The 15,255-nt window shown below is 34.1% G+C and overlaps 1 protein-coding gene across 1 annotated transcript; it reads right to left on the reverse strand.

Moving 5' to 3' along the window:
* Nucleotides 1-3,091: 3,091 nt before the first annotated feature.
* On the reverse strand, nt 3,092-3,581 carry LOC132046045 (uncharacterized). The gene is made up of 2 exons (XM_059436592.1): nt 3,363-3,581; nt 3,092-3,282 (listed from the first exon to the last, which is right to left on the reverse strand). Exons 1-2 carry the CDS (start codon nt 3,528-3,530, stop codon nt 3,139-3,141), a joined length of 312 nt encoding a protein of 103 aa, XP_059292575.1. The 5' UTR covers nt 3,531-3,581; the 3' UTR covers nt 3,092-3,138.
* Between the last annotated feature and the right edge of the window lie 11,674 nt (nt 3,582-15,255).

Consider the following 15,255-nt stretch of genomic DNA (forward strand, 5'->3'; position numbering starts at 1 on the left):
AATTCGGCATTTTATAGAGTGGAAAAAAGCATCTAGCATCTTAAGTTCTTCATTCCAAAGGGTCAATTTCGCTCGATTCAAAACAAGAATAGTGCACAGATTTCTTGGTGTTACAATTTGTAAATTCAAGGTCGGTTGGAAGGCTAAGTTTGCATTTAGTCCAAAGGTTAGTTCTTTACTACATTTAATTGGGGTTTTGTTAATTTAGGTTTTTAAGGTTTGCGAGTTTGATGAATCGAAAATAGAATTTTCAAAATTTTTGATTACTTAGTTTGTTGTTATTTATCTTTGTTTAATGTTTAGTTACGAGTGGGTTTACATTCATAACTCTTAGATTGTATCATGGTGGGGACTTAGTGTTTGGAGATGATGATGAACCAAAATATATGTTGGTGGGTAATGAGTGAATATGTTAATGTTGATATTGGATAGGCAACATCTCTCTCAATGGGAATGAAGATATTGGAGGATAACATTGACAACTCAATGGGTATTCCCATTGAATTTAATGGGCTAACGAGGTTATGAAGTGATTGATGGAAACAAACAACATAGTGTGTGTTTAAGATGGATGGAAACAAACAACATAGTGTGTGTTTAAGAAAGATGATGGAAACAAACAACATAGTGTGTGTTTAAGTGCGATACATTACATTATATATCATGTTCTCTTTATAATAAATTCAACTTATTAAATCTTCTTTTGTACTTTACTACCAGAGTCGGAGAATTGTATCTCTTTGGACCCGAAAAGATAATAAGATGCGATAATGTGTAACTGGTGATATTGGTTTCAAACCAACAAGTGGACTGAAATGGAAAGGAACTAAATCAATCACAACTAGAAGGCTTCAAGAGATTAGAGATCAAGCGAGGGCTAATGGTGCGAGGGCTAATGGTTCAAACAATGCAAAGTCAAAGTACCAACTCCTTCGTTGCCCAAGAGACTAGTGGAAGCTATAATGTTGATTTTGTTAATTTAGAAGTCTTGTATTTTGTTAATGTCAAATTGTTTTGTTCATGTTGGTAAAGGTATTAGGATGTACCATTTTTTATATTTTTGAAACTATATTTTCTTGTAAGAAATGTGTTTGAATTCTATATTTATATCTGCGATGTTGAATTCATTTTGTGATTTATGTGTCTTGAATGTGAGTTCTATGTATTGGATGTTTGATGATTGAAGTTGATGTTTAAGTGCTGCTTTTGTTCGGATTTTGACGGACAGATTTTGACTCGAAAGTTGATGTTAAAATTTGGCGCGATTTGGGCTCAAAGCGGTGCGGTTGGGCTCAAAAGCGGGTGCGATTTTGTGTCAAAAAATGGTGCGATTTTAGGGGTCAAATCTAGTCGATTTTGGTTCAAAACTTTGGTGCGGTTTTGGCTCAAAACCGGTGCGGTTTTTAGCTAAAAATGGTGCGATTTTGACTCGAAATACGGTGCATTATGACTCAAAATCTGGTCCGTTTTGAAACAAAAAGCGGGTGCGATTTTGGCTCGAAAAGTTGCATTATGACTAAAAATCTGGTCCATTTTGAAACAAAATTTGGTCCATTTTGAAACAAAAGCGGGTACGGACTTTTTTAGTTATGTTTAACTAAAAGTACGGAGGGGGCGGCTTTTTAGTTATGTTTAATAATATAAGCCGAGGGAGCGGACTTTTAGTTATGTTTAATGAAAAGTTCGCCGGAGGGGCGGACTTTTAGTTATGTTTAACTAAAAGTACGGGAGGGCGAACTTCGTCTATATATATATATATATATTATTATTATTATTTTTTTACTTTTCAAGGTAAACTTTTAGTTATGCCTTAACTAAAAAGTATGCCCCAAGACATAACTAAAAGTATACCCATAAGGCGGAACTTTTCCTTAAGGCATAACTTAAACTTTGCCTTATAAGGCAAAATATGCCTTAAGCAAAATCTATGCTAAAAAATGGTGCGATTTTGACTCAAAATATGGTGCATTATGACTCAAAATCGGTCCATTTTGAAACAAAGTTGTCCCGTTTGAAACAAAAGCTGATGCAGACTTTTAGTTATGTTTAACTAAAAAGTCATGAGGAAAAGCGTACTTTTAGTTATGTTTAACAATATAGGGCGGACATATATATGTTTAACATATATATATATATATTATATATATATATATATATATTATTTTTACTTTTGAGGTAAACTTTTAGTTATGCCTTAATTAAAAAGTATACCTTCTAAAGACATAACTAAAAGTATACCCATAAGGCGGAACTTTTCCTTAAGGCATAACTTAAACTTTGCCTTATAAGGTAAAAATCTATGCCTTAAGGAAAAGTTCTTTTGTCTTGGGGCATAATTTTGTTATGCCTTAACTAAAATTTCGCCCCATAAGGCATAACTAAACTATGTCTTAGGAAAAATTCTGCCTTATGGGGTTTAGTTTTAGTTATCCGGCATAACTTTAGCTTTTCCTTAAAGATTGTATGCCGGATCCGCATACGCTTCCGATCCTCAACATTTTGAAACAAAATCTTGCTATATGTGATCTTATTCCCGCCATAATTGACTCAATCAATAACAAAAGAAAATTGCCAAAATTGAAAATTGCCAAAATTTACTCAAATAATACCAACAAGAAAAGTAGGATAAACCAAACAAGTCATGCTTCATTATAATACCAAAATGTACTTTACAACAAAACAAATCTAACTTTAGCCTATCCGAGATCATTAAAGTTCCATTACGACAACCAAAATGAGGTTATTAGTACTATAGCAAAATCTCATTTGATTTTTCTTCAAGTTGCCCATTTGGATTAAACCACTAAGATACACAACAAATACACAAACCATCAAACACCAAAGATTTGTTCTATTAAACCTGCGAGTTGCTATTCTTTTTTCATTCATATCATTCTCTTTCATTACTCTCTTCTCTTTTGAATCTCAAGCTCATCAAATCATTCGTCTCTTTTTGAAACTTGACCTCATTCAAATCACCTATCTCTTTTGAATCTTCAAGCTCCAACCAAATTGATGTTGAGATTATCATATTGAAGGGTAAGACTTTCAAGCCTCATCAATTGAATTTCATCCTCTTTTGAATCTTCAAGTTCAAGTGAATTCATGTTGAGATTATCAAACTGCATCTTAAAACTTTCAAAGTTCAGCCAAATGCAACCTAACACGCTCGTAATTTTCTTCTAACTCTTTGATTTTGTTCACCAATCTTGGAATAATAAACTTTGATCTTTCATCAACACTTTGCTTATCTCTCCATTTGAAAAACTTGCAATTGGTGGCCTGAAATTTAAAGAATACAATCACTTCAAATTAACACTAACACTAAAATTAATCAACCAAATTAGAACATGAACACAAACCCCATAGTGAGGACAAGACCAAAATCTCCTTCCGGGATTGCAGTCAGACCAAGAAGTCTGCATTTTCAACAAAATGCGTTTGCATCGCACTTCGACATTGAGCATCGCATCTTCTTCATCCATACACAACTTATTCAACAAGCTATTCGCCATTCCTAACCCTAACATTTCATACACAGAAATTGGGAAGAAATTTTCAAACCCTAAACTTGAAATTCGACATGATGAGGGAGAAAAGATTAAGAATTTACACGATAATTAACTTACCCGATCGAAAAATGGAAAATTTGCCACCAAAATTAGCCTTGCAAATGGGTGAAAATTTGTAATGGAGTTGATGAAATTAAGTGTGTTTTGGACGAAGTAGTCTTCAAATGGACTTTGGGAGGATACGTGGTCGATCCTCATTCGTTATAACCTCTCTTTTTTTTTTTACTCCTTACGCGCTTAACATATGTGTTCGCACGCACCGGTCACGTCGGCGTTAAAGGCGCAAAGAATTAAGGAAAAAAATAGTTTAGGGGGGTAATAGACCCAGTGGAAAGGTGTGTCGTAGGAACTTAGGGTATAGTTTGGGGGGGTAATAGTGCCTTATCCCAATAATATTTGGTTGTTTGAATATAGTGAAAGAGAAAACAGTGGGAAAAAAAGATTTTAGGTGTTTTCTAAAGTTGTATTTGGAATTTTTGATTTTCAAATAAAGTGAAAATATTTTTCGAAAAAAAGTGAAAAGTTCTCATGGCCAAACGGGTCCTAAGTTTTTACTTTTCCTTTTCTTTTTCTTTAAATAAATAGTAGGAGTAATATTTTTTGTCAATTTATTTTAAGACTTAAACCAATAAGTGTCCCTTGCATCTCAAATAGTAGTAGTTGATTCGCGTCTTTCGATATTCAAACTATGTTGAGTTTGGTCATCATTTTCTAAACGGAAAAGGGCCAAAATGACCCCTGAATTTTGGAAAATAGTTCATCCATACCCCTCGTTATACTATGAGGCCAATTATACCCTTATGTTAATGGACTGCCACGTGGCATCATCCTAGACGTCCATCCCATTTTCCCCTCAAATAATTTTTTACCCACCAATTTAACCCAACCCGACCCGGATATAATATTCTCACCCAAATTATACAGACCCAACCCGTATACCCCTAAAAACCATTTCCCCCCTAAACCCACACACTTTCTCTCTCTCCACACTAAATCGCCGACTCCATTAGAAACCCTAGGTTTTTCATGTCGTGAATTCAGTCGATTTAAAGGCTCAAAAAGGTATTGTTTTCATCATCAAATATTGTCCATATATGCGTTTATCTGCTACTGTTGACCAGCTCGTTGCTCTTTGAAACTTGCTCGAAAGAATAGTAGTAGTAGTATTCTTCTTTGTTTAAAAAAATTAATTACAGTGAATAGGAAAATTTTGATTAAACTGTGATTAAGAAGTAGTAGTATTTAGATGTTGAATGCAAATGGTCTGTTTGGTCATACAGGTTGGGTCCGTATAATTTGGGTGAAAACATTATATTCGTGTCGGGTTAGGTTAAATTGGTGGGTAAAAAATTATTTGGGGGGAAAAACGGGCTGGACGTGTAGGATGATGCCACGTGGAAGTCCGTTTAACATAAGGGTATAATTGGCCCCATAGTATAACGGTAAGGGTATAATTGGCTCTATAGTATAACGAAGGGTATTGATGAACTATTTTCCAAATTCAGGGGTAATTTTGGCCCTTTTCCGTTTTCTAAAACTTTTATAATATTTTCAAACAAAAACACTTTTTTAACTTGTAGTAGTTTCTTTCATTTGGTTCGCCAATTTCTTAATAATGCAAGTAATTCTTACTCTTTTTTTTCTCATGTTATGAGGACTTTTTTTTTTTTTAATCTGTTAAAAAAAGAATGACGTATTTTTTGTTATTGAACTATTTAATTTTATTATCTCTATTTATATTTGATGACGCCACGTGTTGTCACTTGATATACAAGTTTCTTGTCGTACAATTTTGGGTGATTGCACAAATAAGGTAGTTTTGCACTAATATTTAAATTCCTTCCCCCGCTTTAAGAAAAAAGTGGATGGTTCTAACACCTCTCGATTATGGACCCTGGTGGAGGTGGTGGAGAAATTGGTCCTGCAGAGGATAGTATTTATGGACCCTGGATGATAGTAAAACGTCGTTCATGGAAATCTAGTGGCAGAAATAGTGAAAAGCAAGCAACAAGTAACAAAGGAGCTAAATATGATTCTAACACCTCTCGATTTGCAGCCCTGGATGGTTTGGAGTGCAAGATCAACTCGTTAAGAACCCGTTGTTTGAAAATGAAGTGTTTTCCTGATACAATAATTCTAATGTGCAATCTTAGTCATTTCAATTTGCGCAAAAGTCACCAAAAGGCAACAAAAAGGGTCCCTCCAAGTCTTCTCCTAGGGTGGTTGAGCATCTAAATGAAAATAGACCGATTGATATTAAAGTGAATGAGACAATTTTTGACACAGATGCGATTTCTAAGGACAATATGGTGGACAATAATCAGTCTTTTTAGGACAACCTAATGCTTTGCCCAGGTCTTCCACGGTGCCAAATTTGGTTTCTTCGGTCCTAGACTCTTCAATGCATAAAGCGTTGACAACTCCACGCCCGCCATTACCTCAGTCAAAGAATAACTTCATTATTGTTCGTGACAGAGGTATTAATAAATCCACTAAATTGGCTACCTTCAAATTTAGTGGTAGCAAACCTTCTGATCTCATGGCCTAAAGGGTTGGTAACTCCCACCAAATTTGAGCCTCCTAATACCGATGCGATAGTAGAGAATATCTCTATATCGATGGTTATGCGGTCTCGTATCGATATGGTCATTGATGGTATTTCTCGCTCCGGAGGTTCATTCTCCGGAAGCAAAGTCTCTACTTGACTTGTTGATGCACATATATGCTAGTTCTTTCTTTTATATATTTTTGTTTATGGATTTTAAGTCATTTATTTGGAATTGTCAAGGATTGAGCTTAGCCACCAAGATTAATTATATTCGGGATGTGATTAGTCAATACTCTATATCTCTTTTGGTTCTCCTAGAAACCAGAATCAATGGTGTTCAAGTGGATAAAGCCATTAAAAGAATTGATTTTTTTTCGCCTTTTCGAGTGGAGCACACGTAGATTTTTCGGAGAATTTGGGTTCTTTGATGACGACTTGGATATTGAGGTTTTATCTTTCACGTTTCGATGTGTGAATTCCGAAGATTTCTATTTTGGCTTGTCGATTTTATCACTGCTATTTATGCAAGTCCAATAGTTTTGGTGTTCGTAGAATATTTTGGGATGAGCTTTCTCGTATTTCTAGTTGTTTCACTTTGCCGTGGTGTTTAGCTGGAGATTTTAATGCTTTTTTATTCTCTCATGATAAGATTGGTGGAGCAATTAGAGGGAGTCGTCCTTGCTCTTACTTTCAGAATTTTATTAACTCTTCAAGCTTGATTGACATAGGTTTTCAAGGTCCCATTTGGACTTGGCACAGGGGACTAGTCAAGGAAAGATTGGATCGGTGTCTTTGCAGTCTAAATTGGCGTTTGATGTATGATTAAGCTTCGATTGTTCACTTTCCAAGAGTTCTATCTGGTCATCGCCCCCTTCGGCTGCAATTGAATGGTGTTCAGTCGCGATCTGGCCCTGCTCCATTCCATTTTTTAGCTCTGTGGCTTCTTCATGAAAGTCGTGGCTTCTTCATAAAGACTTTCATAAGTTTACTATGACGACTTGGGATTCTTCTGCAGATATCAATGAGGCTCTCTCTTCTTTTGATCATAAAGTTTCTTATTGGAACAAAAATGTATTTTAAAATTTTTTTGAAAGGAAGAAGCACATCTTAACTCGTCTTTCAAATATTGAGATATTGAGAGAGCGACCAGCAGACTCAAAGTACCTCTCTAATCTTGAAATTAATTTGTGTCTTGAATATGAAACTATTCCGAATAATCTTTTGGAAACAAAAATCTCATGCTGACTGGTTGGTCTCTGGGGATCGAAACACGTCGTATTTTCATGCTCGTTTTAAGGTAAGACGCAGAAAGGCTATTGTGGATTGTTTGAACATTGATGACCCTGAGTGGTGCTTTGATAAAATTATTTTGAAGAAGCATGCAGTGGATTTCTTTAGTGCACTTTATACGTCGGGTACATTGCCCCTCCTTATCCTATTAGGGGCTATTTTCCTCCTATATCTGATGAGTACATGATATCACTTAATAAAGGGGTATCGGTTGATGAAGGTAATAATGATCTTTTTGAAATGAAACCATTAAAGGCGGTGGGTGTTGATGATTTTGTGCAGCTTTTTTCCAATCCAATTGGGAGATTATTAAAAGCTCTATATGTAAGTTTGTGTAGGAGGCTCTAGATGTGTAAGGCTATCATCACTCTTATCCCTAATAAAGATAGTCCCTCTATTATTTCTAATTTCAGACCTATTAGTCTGCTTCCTGTGATCTTTAAAGTTTTGATGAAAGTCGCTTACTGTTGCAAGTTTGTCTCCTACTTTGATTGGTAGGACACAAACTAGCTTTTGTTCGAATGCCAAATTGTGGATAATATTATCATTGCTCAAGCAAAGTTATTCAATCTATGCGAAGGAACGGCAATACAGGGTGGATAATGATTAAGGTTGATGTACAGAAAAATCTTATGATTGTCTTCGTTGGATTTTATTTACGATACTCTTTTGGAGGTTGGGTTACCTCACGCCGTGATTGACGCGATTGTTAAAAGTTGAAGCAAACAAGTAATTCGAATTTAATTTGGAACGAAAAACTCATGATTCTTTTATTCCTTCAAGAGGGTTCGAAATAGGTGACCCATTATCACCTTATCTTTTTGTGCTTTGCATGGAAAGATTATCCCATGGCATTAATAAAGCGGTCACAGATGGTGTTTGGCATCCTATTCATTTGGGTAGACACGGGCCCCCTTTATCTCATTTATTCTTCGTGAAAGATCTTGTCTTATTTGCAGAGGCTTCTTTGGACCAGTTACAAGTTTTTGGGTGTGCTGGAGGATTTTTGTATGTTTTGGTCAGAAAATTAATGTGGAAAAGACGTTTTTTTGTGTTTCAAAAAATTGCACTTCTGAGCTTATTTATAGCCTTCAACAATTTTTACGGCTTTAAACATTTTGACAATTTGGGTCACTACTTAGGTGTACCCATTCTTCATGGTCGGGCTGGTTGTAGGTACTATAATTACTTGGTGGATAAAGTTAAAATTCGTTTAAGTGCTTGGAAGTCTCACTCCCTCACTTTGGCAAGGCGTATCATACTTGTTAATTCGGTTCTTATGTCAGTACCTTCTTGTGCCATGCAATCTTGTTTCATTCCCATAACTATCTGCTCTAAAATTGAAAGTTGTGTAGGAAATTTATTTGGGGAAGTAATGCGGCTTCTCGAAAAGTGCATCTTGTAAATTGGGACCAAGTTCACTTGAAAAAGGAGAAAGGAGGTCTTGGCATCAAAAGTCTGAGCAAATTTAATAATGCTTTTATTGCCAAGTTGTGTTGGAGATTTATCTCAGACCCTCAGGCTGTATAGGTCTCGGTGTTAGAAGGAAAATATGGGATCAAAAGTAAGCCTCTGCCTTTGATAGCCTCTGCCTTCGATAGCTTCTGCCTTTGATTTTTCCTTTCTTCTCGGGGTACTGCCTTATGGAATCGTATGTGTAAGCTTTGGCCTTTTGTTCATCATAATCTTTGTTGGTCTAGTTGTAAGAATTGCTCCTTTTGGTATGACATTTGGTTGATGGATAAACCTTTAATTGAGGTTGTTGATAATTTTATTCCTGATCATAGTTTGCATTGGAGGTTAGTGGATGTTGTTGGGCATAATAGAAACTGGAATTTACAGCTTCTTTCTCTCTATGTTCCACAACAATTAAAGAATTACTTGGCAATTTTTCGCCTCCTAGTGAACAACTGGGAGAAGATGAATTTTTCTGGAGAAATAGTACTAGTGGTGCCTTCATAGTTTCCTCGATGTATGAGGTTCTTAGCAATTCTGAGCATCTTCTTTCTGATAGAGTTTGGAAATTAATCTGGGTTTGGTCCGGGCCTGAAAAAAATTGAGTGTTTCTTTGGTTGTGTGGCAAAGGTAGAATCCTTACAAATTTGGACAAATATCGCAGACATCTTACTTCAGTAGGGTACTTGCACGGCTTGTAGAGCAAAGGAGGTGAGTCTGTGTTACATGTTTTGCGGGATTACATTCATGCTCGAGCTATCTGGGTTCGTATTCTTGATCCAGATGACATGTCTCGGGTCTTTACTCTTGGTATCCATGATTGGCTTACCGACAATTTAATGTCTAAATTCATGAGAGTTACAGAAGATGATTGTAGAATCTTCTTCGGATACACCTATTGGAAAATTTGGATGTGGCGTAATAATGCTCTTTTTCAAAATGAGTATCTTTCGGTGCATAAAAAGATAACAACCCTTGTTAGCATGGTTAGAGCTTGTGCTACTTCTTGGCTTTCGTTGAAGAATATTGGGAAAGTGTCTAACAGCAAGCACATAGTTTCGTTCGGCTGGTCACCTCCTAGCGTTGGGTGGGTAGCTTTGAACACAGATGGGGCTCTTCGAAGGAGTATTTTGATGGGAACTGCAGGCGGTGTATTTCGTGATTCTGATAGCAGGTGGCTTGGAGGATTTTCAGTCAAAATTGGAGTTTGTACATCATTTAGAGCAGAGCTATGGGGAGTCCTCACTGGCCTTCAGGAAGCCTGGGATAGGGGTTGGCGCCGAGTTGCCTTGCAAATTGATAATGCTAGTGTAGTTCAGGTGCTGCAGGCTGGAAGAACTGTGCCTCATCGGAATGGTGATATTGTCAACCGCATTCGTCACCTCTTGGCTAGGAACTGGGTGGTCTCTGTTGCCCATATTTACAGGGAGGCTAATTCGGTTGTTGATGGGTTAGCCAATTTGGCGTTTAGTCAAGAGTCTCACTTTGAATGGCATTCACACGTGCCTTCTAGCATTTCTTCCCGTGCTGCAAGAGATGTAGTTGGGGTCTCAGTCCCTCGCCTAGTTTGGAGCTAGTTTCTTGTTGTTATTTCGCTTTAAAAAAATAAAAAGCCTCGGTATCGTTTCCAATGATGATTATTAGCTTGTAAAAACCATTTGAAAAATAAGTTAAAAACGTAGCATGCTTATTCATTCTTGCATTACAAACCAAAGTACCCCTTGCACCATGATTCTTTGGGATAGTAGATCAGATCTTCGACTATTTTTTCCCCTCCAAGTAGTTCCAATAATGCCAAATTTGCCTTAACCTCTACCTTAAATGTACTTTTTGCATATTTCCAAAACAAATTCCTTCTTTGAAGACTTTTTTTTTAAGTCTTGAATAAGTGTGTATTTGCACATGCTGCATTTTAATTTGTTTTTTTTAACGGGTAATTAGTAAAAGGGCTAAATAATACTAAAAAAATATGTTTAGGTATGTAATTGATAATTTCGTCATAGTTTAGGTGTGTTTTTATGTCTTATCAGAAAGGAATTAAAAAAAAGAAAGACAGATTTTCGTGGTCTCAATACTAACAAATATATTATATAAAGGACAAATTTTAGTTTTGTTCTGTAAGGTACTTATTGGTATTGATTTAACTCGAGTCTTTTGGTGATCTCCGTAGGATTGCGTTCATTAGTAAAGTCAGTGTGAAAATATGACATTCATTAGTAAAGTCAGTGTGAAAATATGACATCTATATCATTTTTAGAATAATTGAGAACGTGGAGTCACAGAGAAAATTAATTACTCCAATAAACAGTCAAGAAAGAGACGAAAACTAAGCATTCCAACTTTGACTCCTTGATTCATAGTAGGTAGAGTTATCATGTCTTGTAAGGAAATTGACTCAATTCCAGTGAATGCACATGGAGGTTATGTAGGTTTCGATTTAATCACATGCTATTAAAGTATGTAACAGAGTAAAATAATACGTTTTTGCGACGAACAAAAGTGATTTGAGAGAGGGAGAGAGAGTTGATTATACTTGCAATACATTGTTTGACCATAAAAGAAATAAAAAGAAGAGGAAACAACTTTCTCACGAAATATACGAAAATCATTTTCATCCCTCAACTTTGCTTTTAAAAATCAAACTCCCCTTCAACTTTGAACTATAGATATTCTCCCCTTTTATTTTATGCAATGACTATTTCACCCTTATTTTTCTTTCAATCCTCCATTTATGTAATGCATTTTTATATTATCTATAATATTTATTTTTTAAAATCTAGTTATTTATAGATTCTTATTTAAGTTCATTAACATTATAAGTAGAATAATACTTTTATGAATTTGTGACAAAATCTAATGCTATTTTTTATGATTGTTATTTCAATATTTTATGCAGTAAGTATGTATATATATGTATGTATGTACATGCATGTGTATATATTTAAGTTTCACTTCTCTCTTATTCTCTATTGCTTATATAAATAAATAAGTTTTAGTTGTCACTAATGGAATATTTCTTAAATAATAATAAAATTCATTTATATTATAAATAAATCAGTTTTAAAGTTTGCCTCTATTTTTTCATTGTTTTGCGTTACCTGCATAGAAATATATTTATGAAGTTATTATGACATGTTATTTTCACTTCTATAATAAATAAATATTAAAGTTTTGATTATTTTAATAAAATTAATTTTTTGTTTATTTTGCTAATTTATTTTATTATAGAACATTATTAACTATATATACTCAATTAGTATTTCTTACTTTTTTCTTCGCCTAGAAGATAATATTTATTTATTATTAGAAATTGGTTACATAAGTTAAAAAAAAAATGAAAAAAAAATCATGATTTTAAAGAAGAAGAAAAAAGGGAAAAAAGTTGATAATATAAGGGTAAAATAGGCATTTAAAAAGTCAATTAGGATAAAGGAGGGACAGTGTCAGTTGTTCAAAGTTGAGAGGGAATTTAATTTTTAAAGCATAATTGGGGGTGTAAATGATTTTTCACTCCTTTAAAAAATGTCAATTGGTCAATCATAATCAAGCTACATCCTGTGAAAAACTAGTCTATTCCTCCATGGAACTATGTTAAGCGACAACCTATGAATTATATTCCAGAAGTAAAAGAGAAGAAGTCTTTTACATCTAATGTATTATTCTATTTGTAAAACACTTGTAGATAACATAACATAGTCCCGGAATTTTGGAAACGTAATAAATAAACAAATAAACTTCTGTCCCTTGAAGAGTGAAAAAGAACACGAACTTCAATCCCTGTTCCGAACAATCAAGAAATTAAACAATTAGTGTTTGGCCATAAGAATTATTCACTTTTTCAGACTTTTTTTTTTACTTTTTCAAAAATTAGTGTTTGGCCATGAAAATTTCAAATACAACTTGAAATTGTATTTGGAATCTATATATATAAAAAAGGAGAGGTACAAGCAATGTGGTTAAGCCAAGTGGCAAGCTAATAACAAGCCACTTGGCAATTTTAAGACAACCCATGACACTTTTAAGACAAAACTATTTAAATGATGTAATAATTAACAGCTAACTAATTTAATATCCACTATTATGAATATAAAAAGATAAATCTATGAAAATATTCAAATTTCAAAACCTTACGTAGAGATATAACAAACCCAAGAATCCTAGAATATATGTACCCTAATCAGATGTTAAATTTGAATTTAATTTGAAATTAAATATTTTTTTGCATTCGAGTTGAACATAAAGATATTCTAAAGTTGTAAACCTAAAGTTTAGTTGAAGATAAATATATTCTAAAGTTTAAACATTAAATTTAGAACGTAGGCATGATTAAATTTAACATTCGGTATATAACAAAATTTTCTCAATTTTCTTTTTAATAAGTTAAATAAAAAGACCTTTTGGGCGCACATGTTTTATCTTTCCACGATAATTGAAGAAAATATTTTCAAATTTGAACTAAAAAATATAAATTTTAAAAAATAGTAGTAGCAGTGGTGGGAATAATAATAATCATAATCATAATAATAATAATAATAATAATAATAATAAAGTGATTATAAAATCCTCTATATAAAACTCACGTGCCATTTAAAGTAGGGGTGGGCGTTCGTTTTTTCGGTTCGGTTTTTTCAAAGTTCGGTTCGGTTTTTCGGTTTCGGTTTTTTGAAAGTGGACACCGAACACCGCACCGAATTAGTTCGGTTCGGGTCTTCGGCTTTTTGAAGTTCGGTTCGGTTCGGTTCGGTTTTTTAATTCGGGGTTTTTTTAAGCAATTACACATCTCTCCATTTATTTCCATTTTTCCTTCTTGATTGCTTCGAGTTACAGAGGTTTACGCTAGACTAAATGTTTGAAGGTTTGATGACTTTAGAATCCAACCATAGTGATCATCCACACATACAAGATAATATCTTCTATATACAAAATATAATGTATTATACAACGTATAATAAAATCATATTATGTATATAAAATTTTATATAGTGTATAATCAATTATGTGAGTTATATCTAATTTATTATAATAGGTGAAATAAATTATATGAATATTATTCTATGTATAACATTTTTATTATACTATATATAATAAAAATCAACACTCAAATTATTATTATACTTGTGTTCAATATCTGGTAATTGTTAAATGAAAAGCTGAGATTTTATTTTTATGGAACAGTAAGAAGTTGAGAATGAGGAGGAAGTAGAAAAGGTAAGAAAAAGGTGGAAAAAAATCTTACGAAATAAGGAAATTAAAATTGTATAAAGCGATTGTACTATGAACAATAAATAGGTATTAGAGTTATTACGTACGAAGGATTCCTTATATATAGCAATTTGATTTACTATAAAACACTTAACACTGTAAGTATAATGTTTAATAACATTTAGTTGCTAAGAGTATGTAAAGATTATAATATTATTGTCTACTTATTTTTTTTTCCCCAAAAAAAAAATTGTTTCATGTATAAATCTTAAAAAAAAAAAAAAAAACTTCGGTTTAATAGAAAAGGTGAGCCAGAACCCGAACACCGAACCGAACACCGAAATTATTATTAAAAAAACCGAACCGAAGAAATACGAAAAAAATCGAAAAAAATTAATTCGGTTCGGTCGGTTTTCGGTTTTTGTGTTTATCCCACCCCTAATTTAAAGAATAATATTTCATTTAATCCGAAACTTAAGGAATATATATGTTGCATTGTTTTTGTATAACACGACAATGATGGAAAAAATGATGAACTATTTTGAATTTTAAAAAATCTAACTGATATGAAGGATATCGAATTGAGATGAAAAAATTGAATTTGAAATTAATTTTGAATCTGAATTTGAAGATAAAGTATTTGGTTGAGATTAGAAAAATGAAGTTTAATTTAAATTAAAAAAATAAAAAATATTTAAGTGAGATAAACTTTAAATGAAGATAAAGATTTGAATTGTCAGACCCCCCGTAGGCGTGACTAGTGCCGAGTTGGCACCCAAACGCATTCATCAAACTAAATCACACACGGTGGCAATGCAAATTTTCGAAGTCAAACAAGCCGCTAAACACAACCATCACGTACATAATGAAGGCTTCAAGTGCAAACGGCCCAAAAAATGTAAAATGCAAGCCGACAAGGGGCCCCACGAAGGATCGCCAAACATATAAATACGAACACACTTGTCGTAGGCACACAAATATAGTTCTCACTCTACGGACTAAGAATCTTACGGGACGGGGGCCCCCCTCCCCCCCAAAACACACCCCACACCCCCGCCGAACAGTATGTCAAATGTACTCCAGATAAAAAGGGGCACCCCAAAACCACGGGGTGGTCCCCTAACGCGGGCAACGCGTCGAAGCCCCGGGCGCCACGGGGGTAGGGGTGAAAAATATAAATACGAACAC

This window comes from Lycium ferocissimum, unplaced genomic scaffold (assembly GCF_029784015.1).
Source record: "Lycium ferocissimum isolate CSIRO_LF1 unplaced genomic scaffold, AGI_CSIRO_Lferr_CH_V1 ctg9208, whole genome shotgun sequence".
Lineage (NCBI taxonomy): Eukaryota > Viridiplantae > Streptophyta > Magnoliopsida > Solanales > Solanaceae > Lycium > Lycium ferocissimum.

Bases quoted from the DNA above. Each gene is read 5' to 3' on its own strand.
- LOC132046045 (XM_059436592.1), bottom strand. From the start codon at position 3,530: ATGTTAGGGTTAGGAATGGCGAATAGCTTGTTGAATAAGTTGTGTATG. The intron at 3,283-3,362 runs GTTTGTGTTCAT...TTTAAATTTCAG, and splicing joins GGTCTTGTCCTCACTATGGG to GCCACCAATTGCAAGTTTTT.